This window comes from Triturus cristatus, chromosome 2_1, assembly GCF_964204655.1.
Source record: "Triturus cristatus chromosome 2_1, aTriCri1.1, whole genome shotgun sequence".
NCBI lineage: Eukaryota > Metazoa > Chordata > Amphibia > Caudata > Salamandridae > Triturus > Triturus cristatus.
The window spans coordinates 86007109-86023601 of record NC_140581.1 but is presented as its reverse complement, the minus strand read 5'-3'; the positions used below and the strand labels follow the sequence as shown (position 1 = coordinate 86023601).

Below are 16493 nucleotides of genomic sequence, written 5' to 3'. Positions count from 1 at the left end.
TGTCACTTGCCTGATACTCCCACCTCAGAAACCTCCTCTTCCCATCAAAGGAACATTTATTTATTTATTTATTTGAAGGTTTTATATAGCGCAAACATGACCCTTGCGGGTATCAGAGTGCTTTACAAGAGAAGTAGTTAACAAAGGAGACAATATACAAGGGTAACATAGCGTTTCGGAATAAAGTCTTATGTTCCAGCTGGTTGTTCTAAGAGTCCACATCAATATTTAAGTACATTTCGACATGAGAAGAGATTTGACTTCTTTTTGAAATAGACAGTTGAGGGGTGGAGTCTGATTTCTGGGGGTAGTGCATTCTAGATCCTTGGAGCAATACCAGAGAAGGTGCGGTTATATGTTTTCTTCTTGGCAAACCTTTGAAGCTTCAGAAGAAGGTTACTGGCGCTCCTGGATGATCTGTTTCCACACGAAAGCTCCAGTTTCTGGGCCAGATAACTCGGTGTGTTGTGATGGATGGCCTTATGCGTCATGCAGGCGATTTTTAGTTGAATTTTTGCTTCGAAGGGTAGCCAATTGAGCGCTTTGAAGTCAGGGGAGATGTGGCTATTCCTTTTAGAGCCTGTGATGAGCCTGGCCGCTGAGTTGAGTGATGCTCTTAGGGGGGCAGTTGTAGATCTAGGTAGTCCACAGAGAGTTGCACTACCATATTCTAGTCTGGGAATTACTAGTGCTTGGACTGCCATCTTGAAGTCACTTACTGGGAGGAAGGGTTTTAATTTTCTCAGAGTGCTCATCTGAAAGTTTGCACCTTTTGCTGTGGCACTGATGTATTTTTTTTTGCATGTTTAAGGTACTGTCCAGAGTTACTCCCAGAGACTTTGCTGAGTCAATTATAAGAGGTTGGCAGTTGAATGCTGTAAGTTGTTTAAGCCCTTCGTGTATGTTGGATGGTTGATTAGGTGGGCTGATTAGTAAGAATTCAGTTTTCAGGGCGTTTAGTTTGAGGTGGTTTTCAGTCAACCATGACTGAGAATTTTGTAAAGTTAGATTGAGAGATTTGATGTCATCTGGAGAATTTATCTTTAAGTATAGATGCGTGTCGTCTGCATACATGTGAAAGTGGATATTTGATGAGCCGAGAATCTCAGTGAGTGGCTCCATGAATAAATTAAACAGTGTAGGTGAGAGGGAGGATCCCTGCGGAACTCCTAATGTGACTGGGACGGTCGTGGACAGAGATTGGTTGAGCTTGAAACTTTGGGATCTATTCAGGAGGATAGAGGTAAACCAATTTAGTACTGACCCCGATAAGCCCATTCTGTATTGCCGGAGAGCTAGAAGATTTTCATGTTTGACGGTGTCGAAGGCCGAGGATAAGTCAAGCAGGATAAGTAGGCAGGTTTCGTTCTGGTCTAGGATTCTTAGTGCATCATCTACTATGTGGGTCATAGCCGACTCGGTACTATGTCCTGCCCGGAAGCCAGATTGGAATTTATTGAGCAGGTGGAAGTTAGTGATGTGGTTATCTAACTGGCTGAGAACACATTTTTTTTGTAGTTTAGCCAGAGTTGGGATGTTGGAAATTGGTCGGTAGTTATTTAGGTCCGTGGGGTTAGCTGTCGTTTTTTTAGGATGGGGGAGACTTGTCCAGCTTTGAGAATTTCAGGAATGGTTCCTTGGACTAAGGAGGCATTGATAATCTTTGTCCAAAGTGGCAGTAGCGCCGGTATGAGAACTTTGAGGCAGTTTGCAGGAAGAGGGTCTGAGAAGTGGTTGGAGGGGTTCAACGACGTGAATAGCTTAATTGTGAAGGTGGCCCAGGATGCGTTATTTTTTAGGGCGAACTTAGATGAGCCAATGAGTGGGGTTGCTAGAATATGGGATGACAAATCCTTCAGAGTGGTAGATTGAGCCCAGGAGGCCTTAAGGAGATCCGTTTTCAGGATTTCTTTTTTTTCGTGAAGAACGAGGAAAATTCTTCAGAGCTGGGTGGCGAGCCTTGACCAACTTGAGGAGGGCGAGCTAAGCCGCTGGATTGAGATTTGACTAGTTCAAATAGTCTTTTGGGGTCGGTTCTTGGCTTGATCTAGCTGATTTTTGAAAAAGTTTGCTTTTGAGTGTCTGATCATTCTATAGTACGAGTTTCTGGTGGAGCGGAGCAGATTGAGATGAGCCGTGGAGGGCGAAGACCTCCAGCGCCTTTCGGCTAATCTCAGGGCTCGTCTGTCCTCATTGAGTGTGCCGTCCTACCAGGGTTTCGAGTCTTTTGTGGACATCCTTTTCAGTTGTAGAGGTGCGGTTGTATCTAAGATCGAGGACATGGAGTTAAGGTAGTGTTGTGTCAAAGCTTAAACATCCGTTAGGCCTTCCGGGGAGCAGGATGTTGACGCTGGCAGACGTGGAAAGGTTTATATGGGGCTCTTTCAGAATCCTCTTCCATATTTTAGGTCTCGCAGGTTGTACTGAGCGTAATGTGACTGATTCCTTGATGAAGAAAGTGATGGCATGGTGATCGGACAAATCACATGGGTGGATTGTGCTAAGCTGTATAGCTTCTGGTTTGGCCATAACCATAACCAGGTCAAGGGTTGAGCCCTTGACATGTGTGGGGCTATTGCAGATTTGGGTGAGGTCAAGGGCGGAAAGGAATGTTTTGAGGCTATTTACTGCCGGGTCGTTAGGGTCGTTCCAATGCAGATTGAAATCACCAAGGTATATTTGGGTGTTATGTTGACCAGTGTGAGTGGTCACGATATCCATAAATTGCTCGATAAAGGTGATGTTATCGCCTGGCGGGTGGTAGACTATGTGCAATGAGCAGATTGGTTTGTTATTACTTGTGACCTCTAAGCAGAGGATAGATCCGGTGAGGGTGAGCTTTTCACTGAAAGAGTGTTCCGGTGAATGCAGGCAATGCCGCCTCCTGGTCTATCGGGTCTATCTAGTCTGGTGATGTCATGATCGGGGGGAACCAGAATGTCTAGGATCGGCGTGGAAGACTCATTCAGCCATGTTTCAGTTAGGAATAGGAGGTCGGGATCATGAGTGAGTATTAGGTCCGCTATGTCAGCTGCGTGTTTTGAGGCTGATCTGCAGTTTAGTAGAATGCATTTGAGACGCGGCTTTGTGGTGGAAGGAGGATCCAGTGTTAATGGAACTTGCAGCAGATTCTCCAGGGTTATCCATCTGTTGTTGTGAGTAGGGCCTCTATGTGTCGTGTGATGTATGGTGTCAATTTGGGAGGGTTTACTCAGATTGAACGGTTTAATCAGATTGACCGGGTCAGCAGTGGATTGGCTGGGTTTGGAGGGATCGTAAGAAAGGAGTAGGGAGTGTATATCATTAGCAGTTAGAGTATTTATCCTGCGGCACGGTAGGGTATTGGAATTGCGGTTAGGTACTGTTCTCCATCTTAGGGGTGGATACTTAGGGGATCGTAAATGCCTCTGGTGTTGGAGAGTGGGGCTGTTGCTGTGATGGTCTTATCTTCGGCATATCGTCTAATCATGTGTTGTTGCCCGATCAAGTACCGTAGCTTTTGGAGGTCATCCTTGATAAATTGTAGTGAGAGAAGGATTACATCAAGTCTAGGGTCTGGTGTAGGAGGCGTGTTAATTGTTTGGTCTAGGGGGAGGGTAGGGGTGGATGGGTTTGTGGTGTAGATTGGAGGGTGGCAGAGATCTGAGGCTGCATGGCGGGGTCTACAGGTAGGGCTGTCCGGGGAAGGGAGGGGGGAATAGCCAAAGTGGGAGGGGGAGAGGTATGTGTCGGAGGGGTGTGCGTCAAGAATAGTGTTGGGGATGGGATTGGGTTGTAGATGGGAGGGTTGCATTGGTCTGAGTCTTCATAGTGTGATCTAGCTATAAGGCTGTCCGGGGAGGAGGAGAGGGCCATAGCCAAAGGGGGAGAGGTGTGTGTCAGAGGGCTTTCTCCTGGCGTTGAGGTGGGGGAATGGAAGGATTGGTTCGTAGGAAAATGCCCTGGGGGTGTTATCGGCGTGGACATGGGGGGTGTGTTGGGCATGGGGGGAGTTAAGGAAATAGGTGTGTCTGTGGCAGGGGAGAGGGATTGAGGACTTTATCTTTGATGAGAGGGAAGATGTTGTCGAGTAGGGTTAGGTTTCGGTCGGATAATTGCATAAGGATGGTCCCATTATGTGGCGGATGCATTGTAAAGTGGGGAGGGGCTGATAGCGATCTTGAGACCGTGTGCTGTTTTCCTGGATGAGGAAACAGAGAGCAGGGCGTAAAAGGCTTTCCTCCATTGGGCTCTCCTCTTTGTGTAAAAAAGAATGTCATTGGATAAAGTGCCTTTATTTGTAGAGTAGTAGGGGTCTGATATTGGGGTTTCAGGGTAAGTTTTTAGCAGCGAGTGTTTGAAACGTTTGGCTGCTTTTTTCGAGAGGTTAGGGGGGTATTTGATATTATAAGTATGTTGACCTGCGCGCTCCATCGTGCTATTGGCGCTTAAAGGAGGGTACATGGAATAAACACTTTTTGAGAGTGATAATATTTAGAAAGAGATTTGGAAAAGAGTGCGTTTTACTGGGCCTTGTAAGACTACGGAGAGATAAAGGAGGGCCCTGAAGCAGGCCTGCCCAGACATATATGCGGCAAATCGAGCCCGCAGTGGCCCACCCGAATGCACCCTTGGCCCACCCAAATAATAATTCCTGGAGCCGGGCCTGCTGTGACTGCTTGCGATTTCAGCCACAGAGTGTCCAGTAATCAAGGGGCTGTACCTGGCCATGTTTGCAGCGCCAACAGATGGACGCACCCCGAAACAACAGAGGCAAATCACCTCAACCCCGACTCTTGAGGACTAGGAGACTCTGCCTGCCCCTTGGTACAATGCTTTAAATTTAAAGAGGGAAGTGATGTCCACAGTACCTGTTTGCTCGTGAAAAGTGCCGGTACCCTCCCTTTAAAGTGTGGTAACAGTGTTGAGAAGTGCAGGTACTCTCCCTTTCAAATTAAGTGCAGATACTCGGTACCAGCAGTACCTGCTCATTTAAAGCACTGCCCGTGGCCTTCCAAATGGAGTCTGATACCTCACATGTCTTCATCTGATTTTGAACAAGAGTCTGGTATCAAAACATGCTAAGGCGTGCGACATGAGAAGAGGCTAGATTTTAGGAACAGAGGCCCTGCTCTTTGCAGGTCAACTTAAGCTGTATCTGAGGATGATGTTTGCAAAATAAATGAGCGTTTATCGCCCAGGATATGGCCAAATGTTTGTTTTCGTGGAAACTTACAGGTAATGTGGGGCCGACTCACTGTCTCCTTGCGCCATGTTTCTGGCGTAGGAGGTGATGGGTCCACAGATTGTCTGCAGAGTACTGGGGAGGAGCACGCGTGCCCACGAGAGGTGATATGGCCACGCCCTTACCTGTGTACCCCGGGATCATGCTGAAGCTCAGCTTCTTGTCCCCCAGCCGGTGCCGTCTGCTCCTCGGCAGCTGATGGAAGGAGCTCGCGCCGTCATCCTTCCGGGGAGGCGGGTACGTGGCCTGCAGCACCAGCTGTTGTGAGTGTTTGACGTCAGGGCTGGTGAGTAGCTGCGACGTCAGCTTGCCGTATGTCTTCCCCAGGTGGTACTTGTACTGAGGGCAGAAGCCCCCATACCTACGTCACAAGGAGAAACCAGAGTGTGAGTACCACTCCTTTACTTAACTTTCAGCCATAGTTAGCTTTCTACAGTATTCAAAACATACATGTAAAGAAACACATATCAGACACACATACAATTGGGTCCCGTCTACGACCATTGACACTTTACCTGTACTGTCTGACCTAGGTGCAACATTAATACCACAAAGGACTAAGTCCTGTGGTCCTAATCGATTTATTGCAGCTTCTTAGAGCCCAGCAGCTGTCTCAGCCTTATATATCATTGGTGCAGCAGGTGCAGTGGCACCGGAGCATGGCCTTTGAGATGTCCACTCCTCGTGTATCAAAGTCCTTTACAATCTACCTGCTTGCATTGGAACCTATGGCTCCCTTGATGTACATCCGGGTTGCCAAGGGTAAGTGAACTCACGCAGTGTCATAAAAATGAAATTAAATGATGCTTTTACAGTGAAATGGGGTTTGCCGGTATCTCGTGAGACCTTTTTCAGATAAGCTCGCATTTCACATAAAAAACGTCTCGCGAGATACCGGCAGAAGAATGGTTCGATCATTACATGTCTCTCGGTGAGACATTTTCTGCGCGAACCCTTCTCCAGCAAGTAGAAAATTATTCACAATTTAGCAATGCAAAGTTTTGAGAAATTTGGCAAATTTAATTCAACGCAAAATTCAGGAACTACGTGTATTTCGCCGGAATAATTAAAATTCAAATTAAAAAAAGGTTTATGTTGTCAGGTTGCATCAGCCGGCCAGGTATTATGTTAACTCTTTAAATCCAGGGGTGCGCCTGGGAGAGTGGCACTGGGGCCTAGGGCTGTGAGAGAGCCCAGGCACAGAAGTTTGAAACAAGAGTCAGCCTGGGGCCTGGCTCTGTCTTTACTCTTCAGGAGAGAGCATGGGGGAGCAGGGGGGGGGGCGGAATGCAGAAGAGAGTGGAAGAGGGTAAAAGAGGAAAAGAAAAAGTGACAGAATGGGAGAAGGGAATAATGATGAAAGAGAAAGGTGATAAGGACGAGAAAAAGGGTGCAGAATAAGAAAAAGGGTCCAGAAATAAGGATGTCAGGGGGAGAAGAGAGGTAATGAAGAACAAAGGAAAGAGGGGTTTGAAGAGAGTGTGTAAGATTATAGGAAGCAAAGAGTGAAAGGAAGGCTGGAGATGGTAGAATAAGAAACCCGGAGATCCATAAGCGGGCTGTAGCTCTCATTGGTGCAGCAGGTGCAGTGGCAGTGGGATCCAAGGGTGTGAGTGGCCCAGCTTCAGGCTCATGACACCCAGGCTTTGGCCCTGTTCATATGCAAGTGTCTCCAAGAGACTTCATGGAGTTCAGGATGGGCTGTGGTCTTTGTCTTGCCGTTCTAACTTACAGGTTCAGCCTCCACCTACTTTTTTAGGAAAGTGGAATGTCTCAATCCACCCCGCAGTCTACTGAATGCGCGCCAACTTCTGTTTAAAGGTACACCTCTCAAATAACCCTATAAGGCAAGGACGGCGTAGGGATGCAGGCTCTCTCACCTGAACATGTAGTCTGCTAACTACTGTCTCCCTTTAGATGCCTAAAGATCTACCTCTCACCTTTCACCTCTGAACTCAAGGAGATCGAATTGCGGTATCCACCAGGGCTCATCACTCAGCCCCATGCTGTTCAATGCAGATATGTCCATGCTGGCCAACACTGTTAGATTCCATGGTCTCAACATAATTTCCCTACGCAGCCAACACCCAACTCATCCTCTCACTCACCAACCACCCCACCACTACCAGAACAAACTTCCACAGATGCATGACAAACGTCGCCGACTGGATGAAGAACAACTGCCTGCAGCAGAACACAGACAAGAGAGAAGTACTGATCTTTGGCAACAAAAGCAACACATGGAACGACTCCTAGTGGCCATCAGACCAAGGACCTGCACCAACTCCCTCCAACCGGGCCAGAAACTGCAAAATCATCATTGACAACTAGCTCACCATGAAATCACAGATAAACACTGCCCCCTCCGCCTGATTCCTCACTCTGCACATGCTACGTAAGATCTTCAAGTGACTACTCCTTCACATGAGAGGCATCTTGACACAAGCCCTCATCTCCAGCCGACTGGACTACGGCAACACCCTCTACGAAGGAATTGCCACACACTTCCTACAAAGACTTCAGACCATAAAGAATGCCACAGCCACACTCATCCGCTGCCTTCCTCCACGAACCCACATCACAAGCTAACCTCAGGCAACTCCACTGACTCCCCGTAAAGAAGAGATGACAATTCAAGCTGCTGACCCACGCACACAAGGTTCTACGCAACCAAGGACCGCCTACATTAACCACCGCCTGAACTTCCACCAACCGTTGAAAAGACTACGCTCTGCCTCACTTTCACTTGCCCATACTCTTCGCATCTACAGAAGCAGAAGTGGAGGATGCTCCTTCCCCCACACAGCAGCAAAGACCTGGAACAGCCCATACTCCACCCATCTACCGAAGCAGAAGTGGAGGATGCTCCTTCCCCCACACTGCAGCAAAGACCTGGAACAGCCCATACTCCCAGCATCTACTGAAGCAGAAGTGGAGGATGCTCCTTCCCCCACACTGCAGCAAAGACCTGGAACAGCCCACACGCCCTGCATCTACCGAAGCAGAAGTGGAGGATGCTCCTTCCCCCACACAGCAGCAAAGACCTGGAACAGCCCATACTCCCCCCATCTACTGAAGCAGAAGTGGAGGATGCTCCTTCCCCCACACTGCAGCAAAGACCTGGAACAGCCCACACGCCCTGCATCTACCGAAGCAGAAATGGAGGATGCTCCTTCTCCCACACAGCAGCAAAGACCTGGAACAGCCCATACTCCCCGCATCTACTGAAGCAGAAGTGGAGGATGCTCCTTCCCCCACACTGCAGCAAAGACCTGGAACAGCCCACACGCCACGCATCTACCGAAGCAGAAGTGGAGGATGCTCCTTCTCCCACACTGCAGCAAAGACCTGGAACAGCCCATACTCCCCGCATCCACCGAAGCAGAAGTGGAAGATGCTCCTTCTCCCACATTGCAGCAAAGACCTGGAACAGCCCATACTCCCCCCATCTACTGAAGCAGAAGTGGAGGATGCTCCTTCCCCCACACTGCAGCAAAGACCTGGAACAGCCCATACTCCCCGCATCCACCGAAGCAGAAGTGGAGGCTGCTCCTTCTCCCACAATGCAGTAGAGACCTGGAACTGCCCATACTCTTTGCATCTACTGAAGCAGAAGTGGAGGATGCTCCTTCTCCCACATTGCGGCAAAGACCTGGAACAGCCCATACTCCCCGCATCCACCGAAGCAGCAGTGGAGGATGCTCCTTCTCCCACATCACAGCACAGACCTGGAACAGCCCATACTCCCCGCATCCACCGAAGCAGAAGTGGAGGCTGCTCCTTCTCCCACAATGCAGTAGAGACCTGGAACTGCCCATACTCTTTGCATCTACTGAAGCAGAAGTGGAGGATGCCCCTTCTCCCACATTGCGGCAAAGACCTGGAACAGCCCATACTCCCCGCATCCACCGAAGCAGAAGTGGAGGCTGCTCCTTCTCCCACATTGCGGCAAAGACCTGGAACAGCCCATACTCCCTGCATCTACTGAAGCAACAGTGGAGGATGCTCCTTCTCCCACACTGCAGCAAAGACCTGGAACAGCCTCCCCACGCACCTCCGACCCATCATCTCACTTTTGGAATTCTAAAAGGCCCTCAAGACCTAGCTGTTCAGATAAGCCTCCGTGACCTGCAAGCGCCTAGATACCCTATAGGGTGATTAGCCACGCTTTATGAATCCTGATTGATAAAGCTCTACGCCCGGGTTACCAGCGCCTAGAGACCCTCTCTTGCGTAGAGTGTAAACGTGTAGGTTCTTGGTCAGTCAGGGATGGTGAGGACCGATGAGGTAGGGTTAAAAGTGAGGAGCGATGAGTCCTATAGATGTACTGAAGGTGTTAGTGGTCCATAGAAAGAACAGGGTAGCAGTTTAGGGATTCTGAAATAGTGAAACATTTTCTCAATTCTATTAGGTTATCAGCTGAATGTGTGTGATGAGCTGGAGAAGATAGACTGCCTGAGCTCGCTGTTTTATTGGGACTCATAGGATAGTAGGCTGAGTGCAGTTGGGCCAGGAAACAGCAATGGGGTCCAACAATGAGAAGTTTGTCACCCCAATATGTTGGTGGCTGGTTGAGCCCTTTTTTATGGAAAAATTATTAATGTAGAACAAAGTGCTTCACCTTTAGAATCAAACACCTGAAAACAAAAAAAACACCTTCCAATGCAAATGTTGGTATTTTCACTTTCTGGGGTCATCCACTTCTTTGGGCCTGAGTCACAAACTGCACTTTGTAGTACGTTTTGCGGTACTACTGCAAAACTACAAAATTAACTACAAAGTGCTATTCCCAAATTGCACTTTTTTTGTAAATAACACTGTTCAATAGGTTTACTTCTTTTCAGTATTAACAAACTGCACTTTTGTAGTAACTCCCACTTTTCTTGTCTCCATTATTTTCAATGGGAGGATGTTGCAGTACCAGTGGTTAGCCATGCGTAGTGCTGAACTTACTACAAAACTTTATGTTACTACAAAAGTGTAAGTTACTACATACATTTGTGAATCAGGCACTTTGTGTTTTTCATTTCAGCCTTAGATCAGTCCAGCCAGAAGAAGCAGTAGATGGAAGCATCTTATTGGAGTCTTTGGTTCAAGTCCTGTTCCTAGAGACAAGGCTGTATCGCATTCAGTGAGCTCTGGTAGCGCTAAGTTAAGGCACAGAGTCGGCCACAGTTTTCAGCTGCCTGAGGTCTCAAGTAGTTGAAGAGCTGGAGCACAGGTGTCTTACCACCTTAGGCAGTGGCAAATAGTAGCTGCAGTGCTATTTTACCATATTAGACTGGGCTAAATGTCTGATCAATGCTTGAATTGTAAAATAAGTGCCGGGGCTGTTAGTTTTGTTCAGTGGCGTAGACTTGATTGCAACTGATGCCTCCTTAATACACCACCAGACACCCCATGTCTCTTTACCTTAATCTTACAGGTTCTTTTTCATCCAAGCAATCTCCCTTTGTCACAGTTTTTCTATATTTCTCTTCCTGCTTCTTTGCCCTGTTTGTGTTTTTCTCTTTTGCTGTGGATCAAAATCTGTTTAGGAAAACAATGTGCAGGTCCCAAGAAATGAGCGCCGTAGGCCTTACTTGCAAATGCCGGCTCAAATTAGGCACTGTCTAAGATAGGTCTGTTGGTGTATGGGCCTGCCGGTGTTGCAGGGATTCTGCGAAATCACAGAGCTATGCTTGGGACCACTGAACCTCAGTAGGCAGGGACTGAGTTATCCTACCACCTTAGTACCCATGAGCCTGGGGCCAACTAGTTATAGTGTCTCACTTGCCCTCCTACTCCCTCACAGAGGAACAAGTGATTAGACACCCCAGAACACAACACTCCGACCCTCTCAGGAATTGTGGTCACAGAACACACCCTTTCGCTCTTACACTCATACTTGTCCACAATAAGATCTGACAGAAACACAAGAAACATTTAAGATATTTATTTTAGCTATCATGCTCTAGTATGCAATATATGTGCCACAATAAGTAAGAAGATGCCTAACACAAATATGGTCAGCATAGTAAGTAATCCATAAATCGTTCAAGGAGCTGTCATTATATAGGACAGGGTAAACTAACCCCTTCTACAGAAGCAAAGTGATTATATTTCAAAAGATCTCTAAGTGTTTGCAGCGGACCCCGTACCTTAGCATGTACAGATGAAAATTCTACATTTCAGGTGTATTTGCGATCTCGTCTGTGTATTTTCATCCTGGTGCATACCTATATGATAAAGAGCACATGTTCCAAAGCAACAGCTGCATTTGTGTGTTTTGTGCTAGAGCCTGACCAAATTAGAATAAAAAGTGGCATTGTTGTTTGACCTTGTCTACGGTGTTCAGACTAAATCCCAGGAAAGGACAGAACACAAAAACAACAGTAGGCTCTGTGTGAAAGTACAGTGTGGCACAAAGCAAAATACGTATGCATAGTAACGTGTGCAAAGCTGAGTAAAGACTGCAGTGTGCTAATGCTAACATAGGGAAAATGACAATGGGCCTGCATGGGACATATGACACCGGTGACAAATTCAAAAAGCTGCAATAATGTCAGAATGCAGCAGTACACCTCATGGCTGACTTTGAACTAAATGTTGTGTCCTGCACCTCGGCATCTCTGCTCACGCTCAGAAGTATTGAGAATTCTGCTGCCTCTTAGGTATAATCCAGGGCGATGTCAGTTGGAGCTGGTAGATGTGGGCAGAGAAGAGAGTTTACCTGTAGCCCAAGCTTCTACATGTAACCTGTATGTCTCCGTCACTGCGCCCTACACCTTGATGTCTACATGTAACCTGTATGTTGTGCAATTACTAATGAGGAGTAGATGTGATGTGACCGTAACCAACATCATCTCTGCAAGCTCATCTTAGCTTCAGTACCCTGCTCTCAGGTGATCTTTGCATTGTCTCAGATGCAGGGCATAGATTTATTTTTATATTTGGCTGATGCTTCACAAAATTGGAATTATTTATTATAAATATAATCCATTGAATTTTCAGAAAGGACTGCTTTTCTTATTTCACTTTCATTCTCTATTCATCATTTATTTTTAAAAACGCAATAACTCTTACTTAACTAGAACAGCATATTTGTATTGTTTTCAAGTTAACTGCAGAATACTTCTTTCTGGGGTCCTTCGTTATTCCAGTGCCTTCAGGACCTAACTTGCTTCTCTTTGGAATCTAAGATGCTGCCAGTGTGACCTCCCACATTAACGGAGGCTGCTGATAAACTACTGCTGTTATCTGGAGCCAGACAAAAGTACAAGAGAGAAGGCCAGTACTGACTCTCATGCTAAGCAATCCACGTTTGCCATACATGTGTGCGTGCTGCTTCAGAACATAACTGTCCGGGAAAATGTTGCATGTATATTCAGAAGGTGAGACCCAGGTGCTGCCTTTGTTTGGAGGATACAGTAATGAGTCATGAAGATGTAAGATGGACGAGAAGCATAACCCAAAGTAACTGTGAGCTCCAGGGCTGACCAGACTGTAAAACACCACTTCAAAATGGCGTCAATGTGACAAAGTATGGCATGAGCCCTTACAAATATGGAGGTGAGAAACACCCTCAGCTGATGTAAAAAAGAACTGATTCACTGATAGGCGGGCACTCATCCTGCCTGGACCTGTGTATGGAAACAGCCTATTTAGTGTAGGTAACCCCAGCAGAGATGTTCAGACAGCTCCATGTCTACCTGACATTGAACCTGAGTTGTTGTTTTCTGGGAAAGTCTAGCTCAGCACTTTGATGTGAGTTGCTTAGCCAACTTATTTGATGTGTCCTCGCTGTGAGGTAGCAGCACAAGGGGGATGTTGTAATGAAAGCAATAATCAGAGCTATTACTAATGTTGCCCCCCCCATTGCAAATATAATTAGTACATGGTTTCTACATGCTCAGTTGTTACATGTTGAGGTATTTAGAGATTTACCATTGCACAGAAATAACTAACAGGTTTCCCGTTAGGAGGGCTTTACGACAGGACCTCTGGGAGAAAGAGGAATCCTACACAACTTGTGGCAGGAGGAGAAGTTATGCCAGAGGAGGGTTAAGGTGTTGAACAATGGTTTGTTGATGCCATTGAGGAAGGCCATTGATTTCCCATCAATTATCTGTATTCTAAAACCACAAATGAGTTGTGTTGCTTATTTTCTGAAGTTCATAAGTAAACATTGGTTGTCACCAGGGCCGGATTGCTCCTCTGAGGCAGCTATGCATGGCTGGAAATATAGCGTTAAGGAGGAAAAAAGCACATCAATTTTTGGCTACCTTTGAACTTGCTGATCTTAGGAGTCCTAATATTGACACTAGTAATAGGGGTTTAGGCCACCTCATCTCACAAAGGTCACAGGATGGGACCACCTTCTGCTTTCCTTTCAGAGTCAAGCAATGTAAAGTCCAAGAGTCGATAAACGTGTTTCATGTCACCCCTAGGTGTTCTCACCTGATGGGGTTAGCAGCAACCCTCAAAAGAGGGCTAAGACAGTGTAATATTGTGAGCAGTCTAGTGGTTGGTGGGGCGGAGCCTTGGGGTGAAGGGAAGAGGAGGAGCGACGGGAGAAGCGGGCAGTTAGAATAGGGACGGCCATGTAAGAGGTTAGGGATAATAAAGCTCCGTAGTTACCGACCACGGTGTCTGTCGTTATTGGGAGCCTCCAAGACACGACAGCTGGCGACGAGGGTGGGATGAGCAGCATGCTCCACTGAACCCTGAAAGGAACCGTGGTCTGTCTCCTGGGCGAGGCGCGAAAGAAGAAAAAAAAAAAGGAAGTTTGGAATTAGCGCCGCCCGCGCTGACACCGGAGCCTGTACCGGATCAAATGCCCCAGGAGTGCAGGGTGAAAAGCGATACCCTGGCACCTGCCCTGACCTCTGCTGTGGGGACTAGGGTGCAGCGTCGATCCCAGGCGAAGAGCAACTCGCCGAGTGGAGGTCATGCCCAGCGTGAAGCCAATGTCACGTGCTTGCCAAAAGATGTGGCAGTGACAGCGCGCGCTTACCCTGAAGTGAAGGAAGTTCCCAGGAGCCAAGCCGGTGAGTGAGACGCCGATGTAGCGTGATCCATGTGGGGAAGAACCTGAGGGAGTGCTGAGCCTCGTGTCAAGCCCCGTGTGTGGTGCCGGTCCGGCGGCCATCTTTAAACCAGGCGGCTGCTTCAGGACAGACCCTTTGTAAAATAAGCAAGCGGCCATTTTGAAGTCAGGCACCAAACAAGCACTGGCGAAGGCAAGAAACAAACCCGAGCAAAAGCAAGAAGAAAGCAAACAAGCAAAGTCAAGAGGAAAATTAAATAAGCACAAGCAAAGGCAAGAGGAGTAAACAAACCCAAGCAAAGGCAAGAAAAAAACCTCAAACAAGCACGAGCAAAGGCAAGAGAAGACTAAATAAGCACAAGCAAAGGCAAGAGGAAAATTAAATAAGCACAAGCAAAGGCAAGAGAAGACGTAAACAAACCCAAGCAAAGGCAAGAAAAAAAAAAAGAAAAAAAAAGGCGATCAAGCCCGAGCAAAGACCGGGGAGCAAATAAGTGTGAGTTAAACGATCGCAAGAGGAGTGAGATGTCACGCCATGGCTCGCCCGCACGTCAAGAAGTGAAACCCGTTGTGATGGGGCTGTCGCACTTGCGCCCTCCAGAGCCTCTGGCGCTCGTGGTCGGGAGTAGCATGGGGCCTCGATGGGAGGAGTGGATTGAGGACTTCGAAGACTACATCAAAGGCTCCAAGGTGCTTGGTGATGAAGACCAACTCATAGCGCTCCGCAACCTTGTGGGAAAAGACATTAGCAAAATGATTAAGGAAATTCCAGCCGCGGATGCAGGAACGTACGCCAAAGTACGTGAGGCGTTGGATAGGAAATTTCTACACAAGAAGAATGTGGACTACGAGAGGCATGTGTTCCAGCGGGCGCATCAGGGAAAAGATGAGATGATGGATACATACATAACTCGACTACGCCGGCTGGCACGCCACTGCAACTTTGACACGTTCTCGACGGACGACGCCATCCGGCTGCGCGTTATCGATGGGTGCCAGTCCGAGACGCTCAGGAGAAAACTATTGAAGAAAAGTCACACCCTCGACGAAATAGAAGAAATGACGAGGGTGCACGATCAGGCCGAGGAGCATGCCAGGACCATGGAAGCAGGACGTACGGAACGCAGGGAACAAGTATGCCATGTGCGGACCAGTCGCTCACGCCGAGGGTCCAGGGAACGAGGGCGGCACTCCCGGCTGTCGTCGCGCCGCCGTTATTCTGGACATCGCCAACCGGAAGCAAGGCGGAGAAGCAAGCGTCAAGATCATGTAAGAAAAACGCCAGCACGGAAATGCTACAGATGCGGGTATGATTTCCCGCACACTGGAGCCTGCCCAGCCATGGGTCAGCAGTGCCGCAAGTGTGGGCGGAGCAACCACTTTGAAGCCATGTGCAGCGAGTATCGTCGGGAGAAAGACAAGAACGCGCACAGGACGTCGCGCGGCGACACCCGCCACCACCACGCGCGAGCGGTGCACAACCGCCCAAAGTCGTCGTCCAGATCCTCTCACTCCAGCCGGGAGTCGCAGACATCCCGATGGTCGAGGAGATCACCATCCAGAGACTCCAGGCCAACATCGGATGAACAAGAATATTCAGTCGAATATGCGAATATGGTTGCTGACCCAAACGAACTTAACAAATATTCCCGACTCGACATCAGCGTCGGTGGACATGCCACCAAATTCGTGATGGACAGTGGAGCGTCACTAAATTACATTCCGGTGACGGAGTACAAAAAAATGAACCCTCCCCCACGCCTAAGTCCTGCATTTGTTCGGGTCTACACCTGGATGTCCAGGAAGCCACTTCCCTGCCTCGGGAAGTTTTCAACTACGCTGAGACACAACACAATGTCAGTTCCCGCTGTGATCCACGTCATAGAAGGGCCGGAGGCTGACTGTCTTCTTAGTCTGCCGACGGCCGAGCGGCTGCGTCTGGTGGAAGTCCTTTATCGCGTCAGCAATGACATTGACATCGTGCACAAGCCAGGCAATTCAGTCAACCTGGCCGGTTACATGTCGCGACACCCCAGGGCATCACACACACCTGGACTGTCTGTTGTAGAGGAAGATGTCCATCTCGTGGAGGATCAAGCGCGACCGCCTGCAGCTTCACGGGAGATCATTCAACATGTCACCCCGAAGGAGTGTCCGCAGTGTCCAGTAGTAGGGCACGGTGACCCTCCAGCCCCAAGTCAGATGACACCGCCGCCGCCTGGAGTGTGGCACGAACTAGCC

The 16493-nt window shown here is 48.2% G+C and overlaps 1 protein-coding gene across 1 annotated transcript in view; it reads right to left on the bottom strand.

Moving 5' to 3' along the window:
• CIMIP2B (ciliary microtubule inner protein 2B) overlaps positions 1–16493 on the bottom strand; it is a 147978-nt gene that overhangs the window by 45645 nt on the left and 85840 nt on the right. The window contains exon 2 of the mRNA XM_085628111.1: positions 5350–5585. Coding sequence (XP_085484237.1) covers positions 5350–5585 — 236 coding nt within the window. The remainder of the gene's footprint in view (positions 1–5349; positions 5586–16493) is intronic.